At 44.3% G+C, this 14,861-nt stretch overlaps 1 protein-coding gene across 3 annotated transcripts in view; it reads right to left on the bottom strand.

Moving 5' to 3' along the window:
• Positions 1-14,861, bottom strand: part of itih6 (inter-alpha-trypsin inhibitor heavy chain family member 6) — a 57,722-nt gene that overhangs the window by 3,019 nt on the left and 39,842 nt on the right. For all 3 annotated transcript variants that reach the window (XM_060937458.1, XM_060937459.1, XM_060937460.1), the window contains 2 exons: positions 10,789-10,902; positions 4,530-4,904 (listed from right to left, as the gene is read on the bottom strand). In XM_060937458.1, the coding sequence (XP_060793441.1) occupies positions 4,530-4,904; positions 10,789-10,902 (489 nt within the window). The remainder of the gene's footprint in view (positions 1-4,529; positions 4,905-10,788; positions 10,903-14,861) is intronic.

Genomic DNA, 14,861 nt, shown 5'->3' with positions numbered 1-14,861 from the left:
GCTTTATCCTTGTCAGAGTTGTGGTGAAGCCAGAGCCTGTCTCATCTAGGAAAAAAACTGGGCATGAGATGAGAATACACCCTGGAGGGCTCCATGTGCACACACTTTCACAGGCTTGCTCACACCTACAGACAATTAAAGCTATACTGCCTTTCAGATTTTTCAAGTGTAGGTCATAAAAAGAATTTTCCCCGACACCCAATTATTTTTTTAGTGGACCGAAAGCTACTGAATTCAAGTCTTCCAATTGTATTCGTTTTTTTTTTAAATAGAACAATTACCCCTCCTAGAACTGCCACCTTATTGTGGTGGAGGGGTTTGTGTGCTTGAATGATCCTAGGAGCTATGTTGTCGGGGGCATTATGCCCCTGTTAGGGTTTCCCAAGGCAGACAGGTCCTAGGTGACAGGCCAGACCAAGAGCAGTTCACCAAAAAAAACCCTATGAAGAAAAAATCCAGGACCGTGACGTCGCCCGGTAGGACGCAGCCGGGGCCCCACCCTGGAGCCAGGCCCGGGGTTGGGGCTCGTATGCGAGCGCTTGGTGGCCGGGCCTTTGCCCATGGGGCCCGGCCGGGCTCAGCCCGAAGAGGTGACGTGGGCCCGACCTCCTGTGGGTTCACCACCCACAGAGGTAGCAGTAGGGGTTTGGTGCAGTGTGGATTGGGTGGCAGTCGAAGGCAGGGGCCTCGACGACCTGATCCCCGGACACAGCGGCTGGCTGTTGGGACATGGAATGTCACTTCGCTGGGGGGGAAGGAGCCTGAGCTTGTGCGGGAGGTTGAGAGGTACCGGCTAGAGATAGTCGGGCTCACCTCCACGCACAGCTTGGGCTCTGGAACCCAGCTCCTCGAGAGGGGCTGGACTTTCCACTTCTCTGGAGTCGCCCGTGGTGAGCGGCGGCGGGCTGGTGTGGGCTTCCTTATAGCTCCCCAGCTCAGCCGCCATGTGTTGGAGTTTACCCCAGTGAACGAGAGGGTCGCCTCTCTGCGCCTTCGGATTGGGGAGAGGGCTCTTGCTGTTGTTTGTGCCTACGGGCCAAATAGCAGTATAGAGTATCCGGCCTTCTTGGAGTCCCTGGGAGAGGTACTGAGGGGTGCTCAGACTGGGGACTCCATTGTGCTACTGGGGGACTTCAATGCTCACGTGGGCGATGACAGTGACACCTGGAGGGGCGTGGTTGGGAGGAACGGCCTCCCCGATCTGAACCCGAGTGGTGTTTTGTTATTGGACTTCTGTGCTAGTCACAGTTTGTCCATAACGAACACCATGTTCGAGCATAGGGGTGTCCATAAGTGCACGTGGCACCAGGACACCTTAGGTCGGAGGTCGATGATCGACTTTGTAGTCGTGTCATCTGATCTCCGACCCTATGTCTTGGACACTCGGGTGAAGAGAGGGGCTGAGTTGTCAACTGATCACCACCTGGTGGTGAGTTGGATCCGCTGGCGGAGGAGGAAGCTGGACAGACCTGGCAGGCCCAAACGTATGGTGAGGGTCTGCTGGGAACGTCTGGCCGAGCACTCTGTTGGGGAGGTCTTTAACTCCCACCTCCGGGAGAGCTTTTCCCAGCTTCCGAGGGAGGCGGGGGACATTGAGTCTGAGTGGACCATGTTCTCTACCTCCATTGTGGATGCAGCTGTTCGGAGCTGTGGCCGCAAGGTCTCCGGTGCCTGTCGTGGCGGCAATCCCCGAACCCGGTGGTGGACACTGGAAGTAAGGGATGCCGTCAAGCTGAAGAAGGAGTCCTATCGGGCCATGTTGACCTCCGGGACTCCTGAGGCAGCCGACGGGTATCGGCAGGCCAGGCGTGCTGCAGCTCGGGCAGTTGCGGAGGCAAAAACTCGGAACTGGGAGGAGTTCGGGGAGGCCATGGAGAAGGACTATCGGTCGGCCTCGAAGAAATTCTGGCAAACCGTCCGGCGCCTCAGGAGGGGGAAGCAGTACTCTGCCAACACTGTTTACAGTGCGGGTGGGGAGCTGTTGACCTCGACTGGGGACATTGTCGGGCGGTGGAAGGAATACTTTGAGGATCTCCTCAATCCCACCGTCATGTCTTCCACTGAGGAGACTGAGGCTGATGACTCAGAGATGGACTCGTCCATTACCCAAGCCGAAGTCACTGAGGTGGTTTGCAAGCTCCTCGGTGGCAAGGCACCGGGGGTGGATGAGATCCGCCCTGAGTATCTCAAGTCTCTGGATGTTGTGGGGCTGTCTTGGTTGACACGCCTCTGCAACATCGCGTGGCGGTCGGGGACAGTGCCTCTGGAGTGGCAGACTGGGGTGGTGGTCCCTCTTTTTAAGAAAGGGGACCGGAGAGTGTGCTCCAATTATAGGGGAATCACACTTCTCAGCCTCCCAGGGAAAGTTTACTCCAGGGTACTGGAGAGGAGAATTCGACCAATAGTCGAACCTCGGATCCAGGAGGAACAATGCGGTTTTCGTCCTGGTCGCGGAACACTGGACCAGCTCTATACCCTTCATAGGGTGCTCGAGGGTTCATGGGAGTTTGCCCAACCAGTCCACATGTGCTTTGTGGATCTGGAGAAGGCATTCGACCGTGTCCCCCGTGGTATTCTGTGGGGGGTGCTTCGGGAGTATGGGGTTCGGGGCTCTTTGCTAAGGGCTGTCCGGTCCCTGTATGAACGGAGCAGGAGTCTGGTTCGCATTGCCGGCAGTAAGTCAGACCTGTTCCCAGTGCATGTTGGACTCCGTCAGGGCTGCCCTTTGTCACCGGTTCTGTTCATAATTTTTATGGACAGAATTTCTAGGCGCAGCCAGGGGCCGGAAGGAATCCTGTTTGGGAACCACAGGATTTCATCTCTGCTTTTTGCGGATGATGTTGTCCTGTTGGCTTCTTCAAACCAGGACCTTCAGCATGCACTGGGGCGGTTTGCAGTCGAGTGTGAAGCGGCTGGGATGAGAATCAGCACCTCCAAGTCCGAGGCCATGGTTCTCGACCGGAAAAGGGTGGCTTGCCCTCTCCAGGTTGGTGGAGAAGTCCTGCCTCAAGTGGAGGAGTTTAAGTATCTCGGGATCTTGTTCACGAGTGAGGGAAGGATGGAGCGTGAGATCGACAGGCGGATCGGTGCAGCCTCCGCAGTGATGCGGTCGCTTTACCGGTCCGTCGTGGTGAAGAAGGAGCTGAGCCAAAAGGCAAAGCTCTCAATTTACCGGTCGATCTACGTTCCGACTCTCACCTATGGTCATGAGCTTTGGGTAATGACAGAAAGAACAAGATCGCGGATACAAGCGGCTGAAATGAGTTTCCTTCGCAGGGTGGCTGGGCGCTCCCTTAGAGATAGGGTGAGAAGCACAGTCACTCGGGAGGAGCTCGGAGTAGAGCCGCTGCTCCTCCACATCGAGAGGAACCAGCTGAGGTGGCTCGGGCATCTTTTTCGGATGCCTCCTGGACGCCTCCCTGGGGAGGTGTTCCAGGCATGTCCCCCCAGGAGGAGGCCCCGGGGAAGACCCAGGACACGCTGGAGGGACTATGTCTCTCGGCTGGCCTGGGAACGCCTCGGTGTTCTTCCCGAGGAGCTGGCCGAGGTGTCTGGGGAAAGGGAAGTTTGGGCTTCCATGCTTAGACTGCTGCCTTCGCGACCCGGTCCTGGATAAGCGGAAGAAGACGAGACGAGAACAATTAATGAATTTAAGACCACATGGCCCTAAATTCTCTATTTTTTCCTGCTTCACCATGACCCAATTCAAGATACTATCATGCATCACGTGGTGGGCTTTCCCCGTTCGTGCAAGGTATTGTGGGATACAAATTTGAAACAGGAGAGAAAAATGGAAGACGCGAATGAAACATGAAAGACCAACTACAGTAACGGTAAGTGAGAAGAAAAGACATCATGTTATATGCGAAGGAAAGGAAACGCAGGACCAAACTAATAAATAATCGGTGGTCAGCGAGCACCTCAGTGTGATCAGCTGTTCGTTTAGCGACAGAATGATGTAACTGTCAGTGCACGGTCAAGGTAAACCTGCGCATGTGCACAAGGACTTTCTCTGTCTGCTTGACTGCACAAAGCGAGTGATTTCATGCACATTATTTGCTCGGGAATCCCCTCACATTAAATAACTTCCCAGCCACAGAATGGCCTGATATTTTGTGAGATATTACAGAAATAAACATATATCACAATGACCAAATTTCAGAGGAAACTAAATTTCACCGATTTCATGAAATTGAAAGGCAGTCTTACTTTAAACATGTAGCCTATAAGCTAATTTATCTACAGGCATGTTTTTTGGCAGGATGGAGGAAACCCACAAGGTTATGGGGAGAACATGCAGAATAAACAGTAAACCGAGTTCAGGATCAAACCAAAGACCTAGAGTTGGGTGACAGCAACACTAAAATGTGATGAGTTTATGACTACCCAAGTCACATGGTTATACCTTTGAGCACTGTCCACTGCTCAGCTATATGCTTGCATTGGATGAATTCTGACTCACTTGTCATACAACTGAGTGAATAAATGTTTTGGACACCATAAGAAGGATAAAATGTTGTGCTACATACCAAGTAGACCTTGTGTTAAAGAAGATAACCCCTCTCCATCAGCTATGTAGAATCCTAGATGCTCCACCTGGAAATAGGCAGGGTGACTATATCGATGGATCAGAACCAGGAACATGACACCTTTTGCAAGCTCAATCCAACACCTCTGGTGTCCATCAAGCACAATCTTCAAGCCTGGGAGTGTCACAGATCCCTTCTGTCTGGTCGGCAGCGTTTCAAGACCTTCTCCCTTCACTACAACTGAGTCTCTTGTCAAGGTGATCCTGATGCCACCTTTTGAAATTCTTATGCTTATCTTGTCAAAGAAAGTGCGAGTGTGGTCCTCGATTCCAATCTTCGGAGGACCCAACACCAAGTGGCCGTTCACTGTAATGCCTGCAGGGAGGGGTGTATAAGACATTTTTACTAATAATTAAGGAAAATAATTTGAAAAATATGTTTGTTTTGCTGAAATTACATTATGCTCATGTTAACCTGAAAGTACAATGATCAATAAAAGGTGTGTTGCACACATATACCATTAAGAATATTCATATTTGCTGACAACTGAGATCATTACCTAAAACATTTCAATTGCATTATAATAAATTATTATACATAAAGGACAAGACAGTTTTTCAATGGAATAAAAAGATGCGTTCTATTCCCTTCTAGCAGGTTTCATTCATTTGGTTTGACAGCATGCAATATTGTTAGCATAATCGCTTATCCTACGTGTATTACGTCACTCTACCCAATGGAGAATGAGTGTTGAATATCTCATCTCATTATCTCTAGCCGCTTTATCCTGTTCTACAGGGTCGCAGGCAAGCTGGAGCCTATCCCAGCTGACTACGGGCGAAAGGTGGGGTACACCCTGGACAAGTCGTCAGGTCATCACAGGGCTAATGTTGAATATGGTTTACGATATTGCATGGTTGTCAAGACAACATGGCGTCACACGCCGGAGACGTAAAACTTCTGTGCTGCAAGCGACTGTGACAATTTGCAAATAAACATGGCCGCCAGGTTTGCTTCGTGAAATATAGAAGATTTTGAAAGAGAAAGACGCATTGAACACCCAAAAGGAATGTATAATAATAATAATAATAATAATAATAATAATAATATTGGCTGGCTTTTTTGTGGTATATCAGATATATTCCATTCAGCTAGCATGATACTGAACGAGTTGAAGATGAGTAGCTGAATGGAATATATCTGAGATACCACAAAAAAAAAGCCAGCCAATATTATTTAATTATAGAGTAATGGCCAGGGCAAATAAAACATCCATCTCTGAGCAGTGAACAGAATATGAGGTTTAAATAAGGAAAACAAACTTTCTAAATCTGTTCATGTGGAGCTTCTGTTATATGTCAATGTGTAAGTTGTTCCGAGAGAAATGGGAATATTTTAGAATGAGTGAATTAAAATAAACTTTGCAGCTAATCAATATTACTGTATCATGGCTTATTAAGAGCCATTGTAGGTTTAAAAAAAATGGAGCTGAGGAGGGGTGGGGGGGATTCTCAGAAAAAAACTCAGAAATTAAAGTCGTAAATTTGCCAGAAGAAAACTTGGATATTCTCTGAGATTATAAAGTCATAAATTTGCAAGTCGTGAGAATTTCTGCCTTTTTAATCGCAGAATTTTTTAGTTGTTTTTCTCATAAATTTGTGACTTCTTAATCTTGGGAGTTCTCACTTTTTAGTCTCAGAGTATCAGTTTTTTGTTGCTTTTTTTTCCTCCATGCAGATCTATACCTTTATAATCCAGGGAAAATATCCAAGTTTTGGATCGAAATTTCCGACTTTAAGCTCAGAAATTCAGTTTTTTCTCCTCCCCCACCTCTGTATTTTTAACCAACAATGGCCCTAATACGCTGTCGTACTATTGTCAGAGCTGCTGCTATATACTAGTGCATCTCAAAAAATTAGAATATTGTGAAAAAATTCAATATTTTCCATCAGTTATTTGAGAAAGTGAAAATGTTATATATTATAGACTCATTACACAAACTAAAATGTTTCAAGCATTTTTCTACAACCCCGATTCCAAAAAAGTTGGGACAAAGTACAAATTGTAAATAAAAATGGAATGCAATAATTTACAAATCTCAAAAACTGATATTGTATTCACAATAGAACATAGACAACATATCAAATGTCAAAAGTGAGACATTTTGAAATTTCATGACAAATATTGGCTCATTTGAAATTTCATGACAGCAACACATCTCAAAAAAGTTGGGACAGGGGCAATAAGAGGCTGGAAAAGTTAAAGGTACAAAAAAGGAACAGCTGGAGGACCAAATTGCAACTCATTAGGTCAATTGGCAATAGGTCATTAACATGACTGGGTATAAAAAGAGCATCTTGGAGTGGCAGCGGCTCTCAGAAGTAAAGATGGGAAGAGGATCACCAATCCCCCTAATTCTGCGCCGACAAATAGTGGAGCAATATCAGAAAGGAGTTCGACAGTGTAAAATTGCAGAGTTTGAACACATCATCATCTACAGTGCATAATATCATCAAAAGATTCAGAGAATGTGGAAGAATCTCTGTACGTAAGGGTCAAGGCAGGAAACCCATACTGGGTGCCCGTGATCTTCGGGCCCTTAGATGGCACTGCATCACATACAGGCATGCTTCTGTATTGGAAATCACAAAATGGGCTCAGGAATATTTTCAGAGAACATTATCTGTGAACACAATTCACCATGCTATCTGCCGTTGCCAGCTAAAACTCTATAGTTCAAAGAAGAAGCCGTATCTAAACATGATCCAGAAGCGCAGACGTCTTCTCTGGGCCAAGGCTCATTTAAAATGGACTGTGGCAAAGTGGAAAACTGTTCTGTGGTCAGATGAATCAAAATTTGAAGTTCTTTATGGAAACCAGGGACGCCGTGTCATTCACACTAAAGAGGAGAAGGACGACCCAAGTTGTTATCAGCGCTCAGTTCAGAAGCCTGCATCTCTGATGGTATGGGGTTGCATTAGTGTGTGTGGCATGGGCAGCTTACACATCTGGAAAGACACCATCAATGCTGAAAGGTATATCCAGGTTCTTGAGCAACATATGCTCCCATCCAGACGACGTCTCTTTCAGGGAAGACCTTGCATTTTCCAACATGACAATGCCAAACCACATACTGCATCAATTACAGCATCATGGCTGTGTAGAAGAAGGGTCCGGGTACTGAACTGGCCAGCCTGCAGTCCAGATCTTTCACCCATAGAAAACATTTGGTGCATCATAAAACGGAAGATACGACAAAAAAGACCTAAGACAGTTGAGCAACTAGAATCCTACATTAGACAAGAATGGGTTAACATTCCTATCCCTAAACTTGAGCAACTTGTCTCCTCAGTCCCCAGACATTTACAGACTGTTGTAAAGAGAAAAGGGGATGTCTCACAGTGGTAAACATGGCCTTGTCCCAACTTTTTTGAGATGTGTTGTCATGAAATTTAAAATCACCTAATTTTTCTCTTTAAAGGATAAATTTTTTCAGTTTAAACATTTGATATGTCATCTATGTTCTATTCTGAATAAAATATGGAATTTTGAAACTTCCACATCATTGCATTCCGTTTTTATTTACAATTTGTACTTTGTCCCAACTTTTTTGGAATCGGGGTTGTAGTTTAATTTTAATCAGTATGGCATACAGTACAAAAACAAACAAACAAAAAAAAACATCTCAAAATATTAGAATATTTCATTTCGAGTTTGAGTAACACAGTATGAACACAGTGTATCTCTCGGTCTAGTTCAGTACACACTACCACAATCATGGGGAAGACTGCTGACTTGACTGTTGTCCAGAAGATGATCATTGATGCCCTCCACAAGGAGGGTAAGCCACAAAAGGTCATTGCTGAAAAGGGTGGCTGGAAAAGGTGCACAAGCAACAGGGGTGGCCGCAGTCTTGAGAGGATTATCAAGAAAAGTTGATTCAAGAATTCGGGAGAGCTTCACAAGGAGTGGACTGAGGCTGGTGTCAGTGTATCAAGACCCATCACGAACAGACATCTTCAAGAAAGGGGATACAACTTTCGCATTCCTAATATCAAGCTACTCCTGAGCCAGAGACAATGCCAGAAGTGTCTTATCTGGGCTGAGGAGAGAAAGAAATGGACTGTTGCTCAGTGGTCCAAAGTCCTCTTTTGAGATGAAAGTACATTTTGCATTTAATTTGGAAATCACAGTTCTAGAGTCTGGAGGAAGAGTGGAAAGGCACAGAATCCAAGGTGTCTGAAGCCCAGTGTGAAGTTTCCACAGTCTGTGATGATTTGGGGTGCCATGTCATCTGCTGGTGTTGGTCCACTGTATTTTATCAAGTCCAAAGTCAACACAGCCATCTACCAGGAGATTTAGAGCACTTCATGCTTCCATCTGCTGACGAGCTTTTTGGAGATGCTGATTTCCTTTTCCAGCAGGACTTAGCACCTATCCACAGTGCCAAAACTACTACCAAATGGTTTGCTGACCATGATATTACTGTGTTTGATTGGCCAACCAACTTGTCTGACCTGAACCCCATAGAGAATCTATGGGGTATTGTCAAGAGGAAGATGAGAAACACCCGACCCAAAAATACAGATACGCTGAAGGCCACTATCAAAGCAACCTGGGCTTCAATAACACCTCAGCAGTGCCACAGACTGATCACCTCCATGCCACACCGCATTGATACAGTAATTCATGGTAAAGGAGCCCCAACCAAGTAGGGGAGAGTGGGGAGGAGTGAGCCGCTTTTTTTTTTTATTTTTGGACCCCTAGCCAAAATAAAAGGGCTGAAGTTAAAATGATCCTATGCAAATGAAAGGTATTCAGAGTAGTTGCAACACGAACCAAGTTGTACAACTAATCGTGCAACCATCAGTTCTACAGATGGGAGAAAAAGCCTGTTAATTTTATGGCTCACTCCTCCCGATCTAAGGGAGGTGTGAACCACCCCATGGGGAGGACTGGACCACTGGCTTGAAATCATGAACAAATGACATTTGTCATGAAATACAAACTTTTATTTGAACTGTAACGAAACGTATTAAAAAAAAACAGACTGTAAAACTTGTAAAACAGTAAAGATATCAAAAAAATCTAAAATCTTAACAAAAAAAGTCCAGCTATTATAAGTTTTTTTTGTAGGAACACGTGTTTGCACAGCAGCATTACAGTCTATAAAACATAATTAAACCTGAGGCCTGTCTTTAGCCGAAACACCAAAATAATCTGAAATGAGATACTAGTAATGGGCACGCTTAGCCAAATAACCAACTAACCTGAAATTGGAACTCAAGGCTTCTTAAAGCCTACAACAGAAGTATAGGTACCTCGTATGCCATCCCAGCATACAAAAATGAACGTGTTAAAAGACCACATCAAGCATGAACTGGTCTAAAGTACGTTTGATGCCAACGACTGGTTGGTAGGATTATTGGTAATCTGTGGATTATAGCCCCATACCTTAATTACATGTAAAAGTATTAGTACGGTAATGTATCACCATGACACAAGATTAGTTAAGGGAGGAGTGGGCCACTGAAGGGAGGAGTGAGCCTAGGCTCACTCCTCCCATGCACTGTGTGGCTCACTCCTCCCAAAACGACCCGCCATTGCTTCTGATGTCGACCTACATTTGAACGGAAGGATGTGGCCCAGGTTATGTCATCACACAATACCATAGTACATGCCTAATAAACAACAACAACAATGTGATTGTTATCTTGGTTTATTAGACAATAGGATGAAAAAAACATGTTAAGTGAAATATTTACTTACTACCTTGAATTTTAGACTTTTGTTCTCCTATTGTGAGCAGGGTGCCAGGCTTCCATCCACTGTGGGTTGAAGTCAGGGGAATTCCCTGGTGACTTCATATGACAAGTTAACTGGGATAAACCCTGGCTAAATTTAGAAAAATTTTAAGTGGTTCACTTCTCCCCATGGCTCACTCCTCCCCACTCTCCCCTACTGAGTGTATAAATGAATATACTTTTCAGAAGTTGGACATTTCTGTATTGTAAATCCTTTTTTTGATTGATCTTAGGGAATATTCTATTAATTTGAGATACTGGATTTCTGATTTTCATGAGCTATAAGCCATAATCATCAAAATTAAAACAAAAAAGGCTTTAAATATTTCACTTTACATGTAATGAATATAGAATATATGAAAGTTTACCTTTTTGAATTAAATTATGAAAAAAAGTAACTTTCATGGTATTCTAATTTTTTGAGATGCACTAGTAAAATGAACACTTATATTTACCTCTGACTGGGTCCTCCAGAAGACGCAACACATCATTGGCCTTGCCTTCAACAGTAAAACACAGATTTTCATGTATCTTCGGGAGCATAACAACAAAATGGGGGTCTCCATCCACTTGTGAAAAACAGAGCGAAAGGTATATGAAAAGGAATTAGTGCTTTTCAACAATAATCCTCAAAACAGTATTAAAATCCTTCCAACTATATGTTTTTTCAACAAAAGCATGTTTTGGCATCATGACACAGTGAAAAATATACAACTCCAAATCAGAGAAAGCTGGGACGACATGTCGAAATTGGAATTAAAACTGAAAACAATGATTTGTAAATAATCTTTGACTTGTATTGCATTAAAAACAATACAACAGCACATTATTTGATGTTTTACCTCATGATTTTTATTGTTTTTTTTAATTTTTTTTATTTTTGCAACACATTTAAAAAAAAGTTGGGATGAAAGAAAGAAAAGAAAGAAAGCACAACTTTTATTCATCACACACATGAAATTTCCTCTCTGCATTTAACCCATCTGAAGCAGTGAACACACACATGCACACACACACCCAGAGCAGTGGGCAGCGATGCCAACAGCGCCCGGGGAGCAGTTGGGAGTTAGGTGCCTCGCTCAAGGGCACCTTAGCCCAAGGCTGTCCCACATTAACCTAACCTGCATGTCTTTGGACTGTGGGGGAAACCGGAGCACCCGGAGGAAACCCACGCAGACACGGGGAGAACATGCAAACTCCACACAGAAAGGCCCTTGCCGGCCGCTGGGTTCGAACCCAGAACCTTCTTGCGACCGTGCTAACCACTACACCACCGTGCCGCCCGGATGTAAAGCATTTAACACTTAGTAATGTTTCCATTCCTTCTCACAACACTTAAAAGATGTTTAGGGACTGAAGACACCAAGTGATGAAGCGTTTCAGGTGTTATTTTGTCCCTTTCTTCCTGCAAACAGGTCTTAAGGTGTGCAATAATATGGGATCATCATTGTCATTTTTCATTTCAGAATTCTCCACACATTCTCTATTGGGGACAGTGGGGACAGACACCCTTTCCTTCCACGGCCACGCCTTTGTAATGTGTGCAGAATGTGGTTTTACATTGTTTTATTACTGCAAGTTGGCCTAGTGTTTAGCGTGTCCGCCTCTTGACTAGGAGATCGCGAGCTCTACTTGTGGTTGGGTCATACCAAAAACCATCATAAAGATGGTACCTACTGCCATCTGGCGAGGTACGCCACAATACAGATGTGAGTAGGGAGTCAAACTTTCACAGCTCCCACAGGACCAACCCTCCACTCTAACCCTAGCTATGTAATAGGTGAGAGGCCGAGGGCTATAGAAACGGAGATCGGTGCTGCCTAATGTACCTTGTGGCATGGGAAGGACTTTGATTTTTTTTATTGTCTTGTTGAAATCTCCCTGGAAAAGATGTTGTCTTGAAGGCAGCATATGTTGCTCCAAAATCTCAATGTACCCTTCTGCATTAATGCTCCAAGGGAAGCCATGGCCTAATGGTTAGAGAAGCAGCTTTGAGACCAAAAGGTTGCTAGTTTGATTCCCTGGACCAGCAGGACTGACTAAAGTGCCTTTGAGCAAGGCACCTAACCCCCAACTGCTCTGGGAAGAGTGGTGGTGTACCTTGTGTCTGATTAGCCAAAGAAAAGCTGATGTGATCATCTGTTTGGGTAGCGTCCGACCAAAATAAAATAAAAAATGCTCCATCACAGAAGTGTACATTACCTTTGCCAAGGGCACTGACACAACCCCATACCATGACACACCCTGGCTTTTGGACTTGTTCCTGGTAACAGTCCTGGATGGTCCTTTTTGTCTCTGGTCTGGAGCACATGGCATCGATTTCTTACAAAAAGACCTGGAATACTGATTCATCTGACCACAATACATGTTTCCACTGTGTGATGGTCCATCCCAGATGCCTCTGAGCCCAGAGAAGTTGATAGCGCTTCTGGCCACAGTTAACCTAAGACTTCCTAATTCCACAGTAAAAGTTCTAACTGGCATTTGTGGATGTAACTCCATATTGTAGTGCTTGACAAAGTAATCCCGAGCCCATTTAGTTATATCAGCTATAGATGAATGATGGCTCTTGATGCAGTGCCATCTGAGGGATCAGAGATCATGGAGGTTCAGCTTAGGCTTGAGCCCTTGACCTTTACGCAGTAAAATTCCTCCAGATTTCTTGAATCATTTAATGATATTATGACCCATAGAGGGTGAAATATCCAAATCCCTTCCTATCTTTCTTTGAGGAACATTGTTTTTAAACATTTCAATCATTTTCGCATGCATTTGTTGACAAACTGGAGATCTTCTGCACATCTTTGCTCCTCAAAGACTAGGCCTTTCCTGGACACTGATTTTGTACTAAATCATGATCACAATCACCTATTGACTTCACCTGTTTCAAATCACACCAGTATTTAAATTGTTTTAATGCTTTACTAGCCCTAAATTGCAGGGGCGCAGATACGTTTTTTGAACTGGGGGGGACAAAGCTGCCAGCAAACCAACCCCAACCCCACCCCCAACATGTGTTGTGTGAGGAACACTAGTTCCTCGCACAATTAGTTCCTAGGAAAACTAGTTTTAAAACCGCTAAGTTCCAACTGTTAAACATAGCGAGAGGCTGGGCTACGTGTGTGTGTATAAAGTGTAAACCAGTGCATCCTGACTTTCTAACTATGCCTGTGTGTTGCGTGAGCGGCAGTCAGTCAACAACTCTTCGCAAAGTTTCCTTATGAAACAATATGCTCGCTGAAATTATGGCAGGGAACGCCAGATTAAACATTAAAACTGCCTTCAGAGCACTGTATCTACAGGCTGCCACCGAAAGAAGGAGGCTACCAGAAAGGCATCTCTACTCCGTACGATTTTACTTTCACTACGACATTACTTTGAACAGACTATCAAAAAATTGCAAGGTGATATGATAAAGTAAGGCACAGTTTACTTACAGTCGTTTTTTTTTTGAAAAAAAACAACAACAACGATGCAATCGTTTTCTGCCTTTTGGCACCCTTCATCATGCCGTGTTGGGGTCCTGAACTAGGAGGAGCTGTCCCCGATATGCCTGTCAAACATGTTGTGGGTAACCATAGCAACCAAGCTCGAGCTCGCAAACTGTGCAGTCTGCGCAGTTGCAACTATGTATGTACTGCTGTGCACCTCAATAAACCGAATGGTAATTAGTCTTTTGATTTTTCCGTGAGGTTTGCCTTATGCAAAGAAAGACAGCATAGACGTTTTCTCCTCCCTATAAGTGGGGGGGACCGAATGAGGTGAATTTAAATCTGGGTGGGACGAATCCCACCCGTCCCCCCCTCTATCTGCGCCCATGCTAAATTGCCCCATCACAACTTTTTTGGAATGTATTGCAGGCCTGAAATGCAGGAATGGATGTATATTAACAAATGAAGTTGACCAGACAAAGCATGAAATACAATTCAAAGTAATTTTAGAAATCACTACTTTCTTTTTTTACTTGCATTCTCCATACCGTCCAAACTTTTTCTGATTCAGTTCAAGTTCAAGCACTTTACTGTCATTGTTAAGGCACAATAAAATTTATTTTGTGCTGGTCCCAAAGGTGCAAAAAAATTAAGGTGTAAAATATTAAGACAAAAACAAAAAAAACAAAAATAAAAAACCCCCAAAAAAACACAGCACTTACTTAGCAAATACCTGAGAGCTAAGAAAGGTGATAAATAAATAGATACAATATATACAAAATGAACATAAATACACTGAACAAAAACGATATGGAAATCAAGCAATATGTACAAGTTGTGGATTGAATAGAAAAACAATGTATGACACATGTCATATCTTAGACTTTAGAGAGATCAGAATTCAGTAAGTTTATTGCAGTTGGAAGGAAACTGTTTTTAAGTCTGTTGGTACGTGTGCGTATAGATCTGAAGCGCCTGCCTGATGGGAGGAGTTTAAACAAGTGATGTGCGGGGCGAGTGAAATCCTTTATAATGTTTTTGGCCATTCTGACACAGCAAGTGTTGTGTAGCAGATCCAAAGACGGCAACTCAGTGCC

The sequence above is a fragment of the Neoarius graeffei genome, chromosome 13 (genome assembly GCF_027579695.1).
Source record: "Neoarius graeffei isolate fNeoGra1 chromosome 13, fNeoGra1.pri, whole genome shotgun sequence".
Lineage (NCBI taxonomy): Eukaryota > Metazoa > Chordata > Actinopteri > Siluriformes > Ariidae > Neoarius > Neoarius graeffei.
This window is presented reverse-complemented; position numbering and strand designations above follow the sequence as displayed.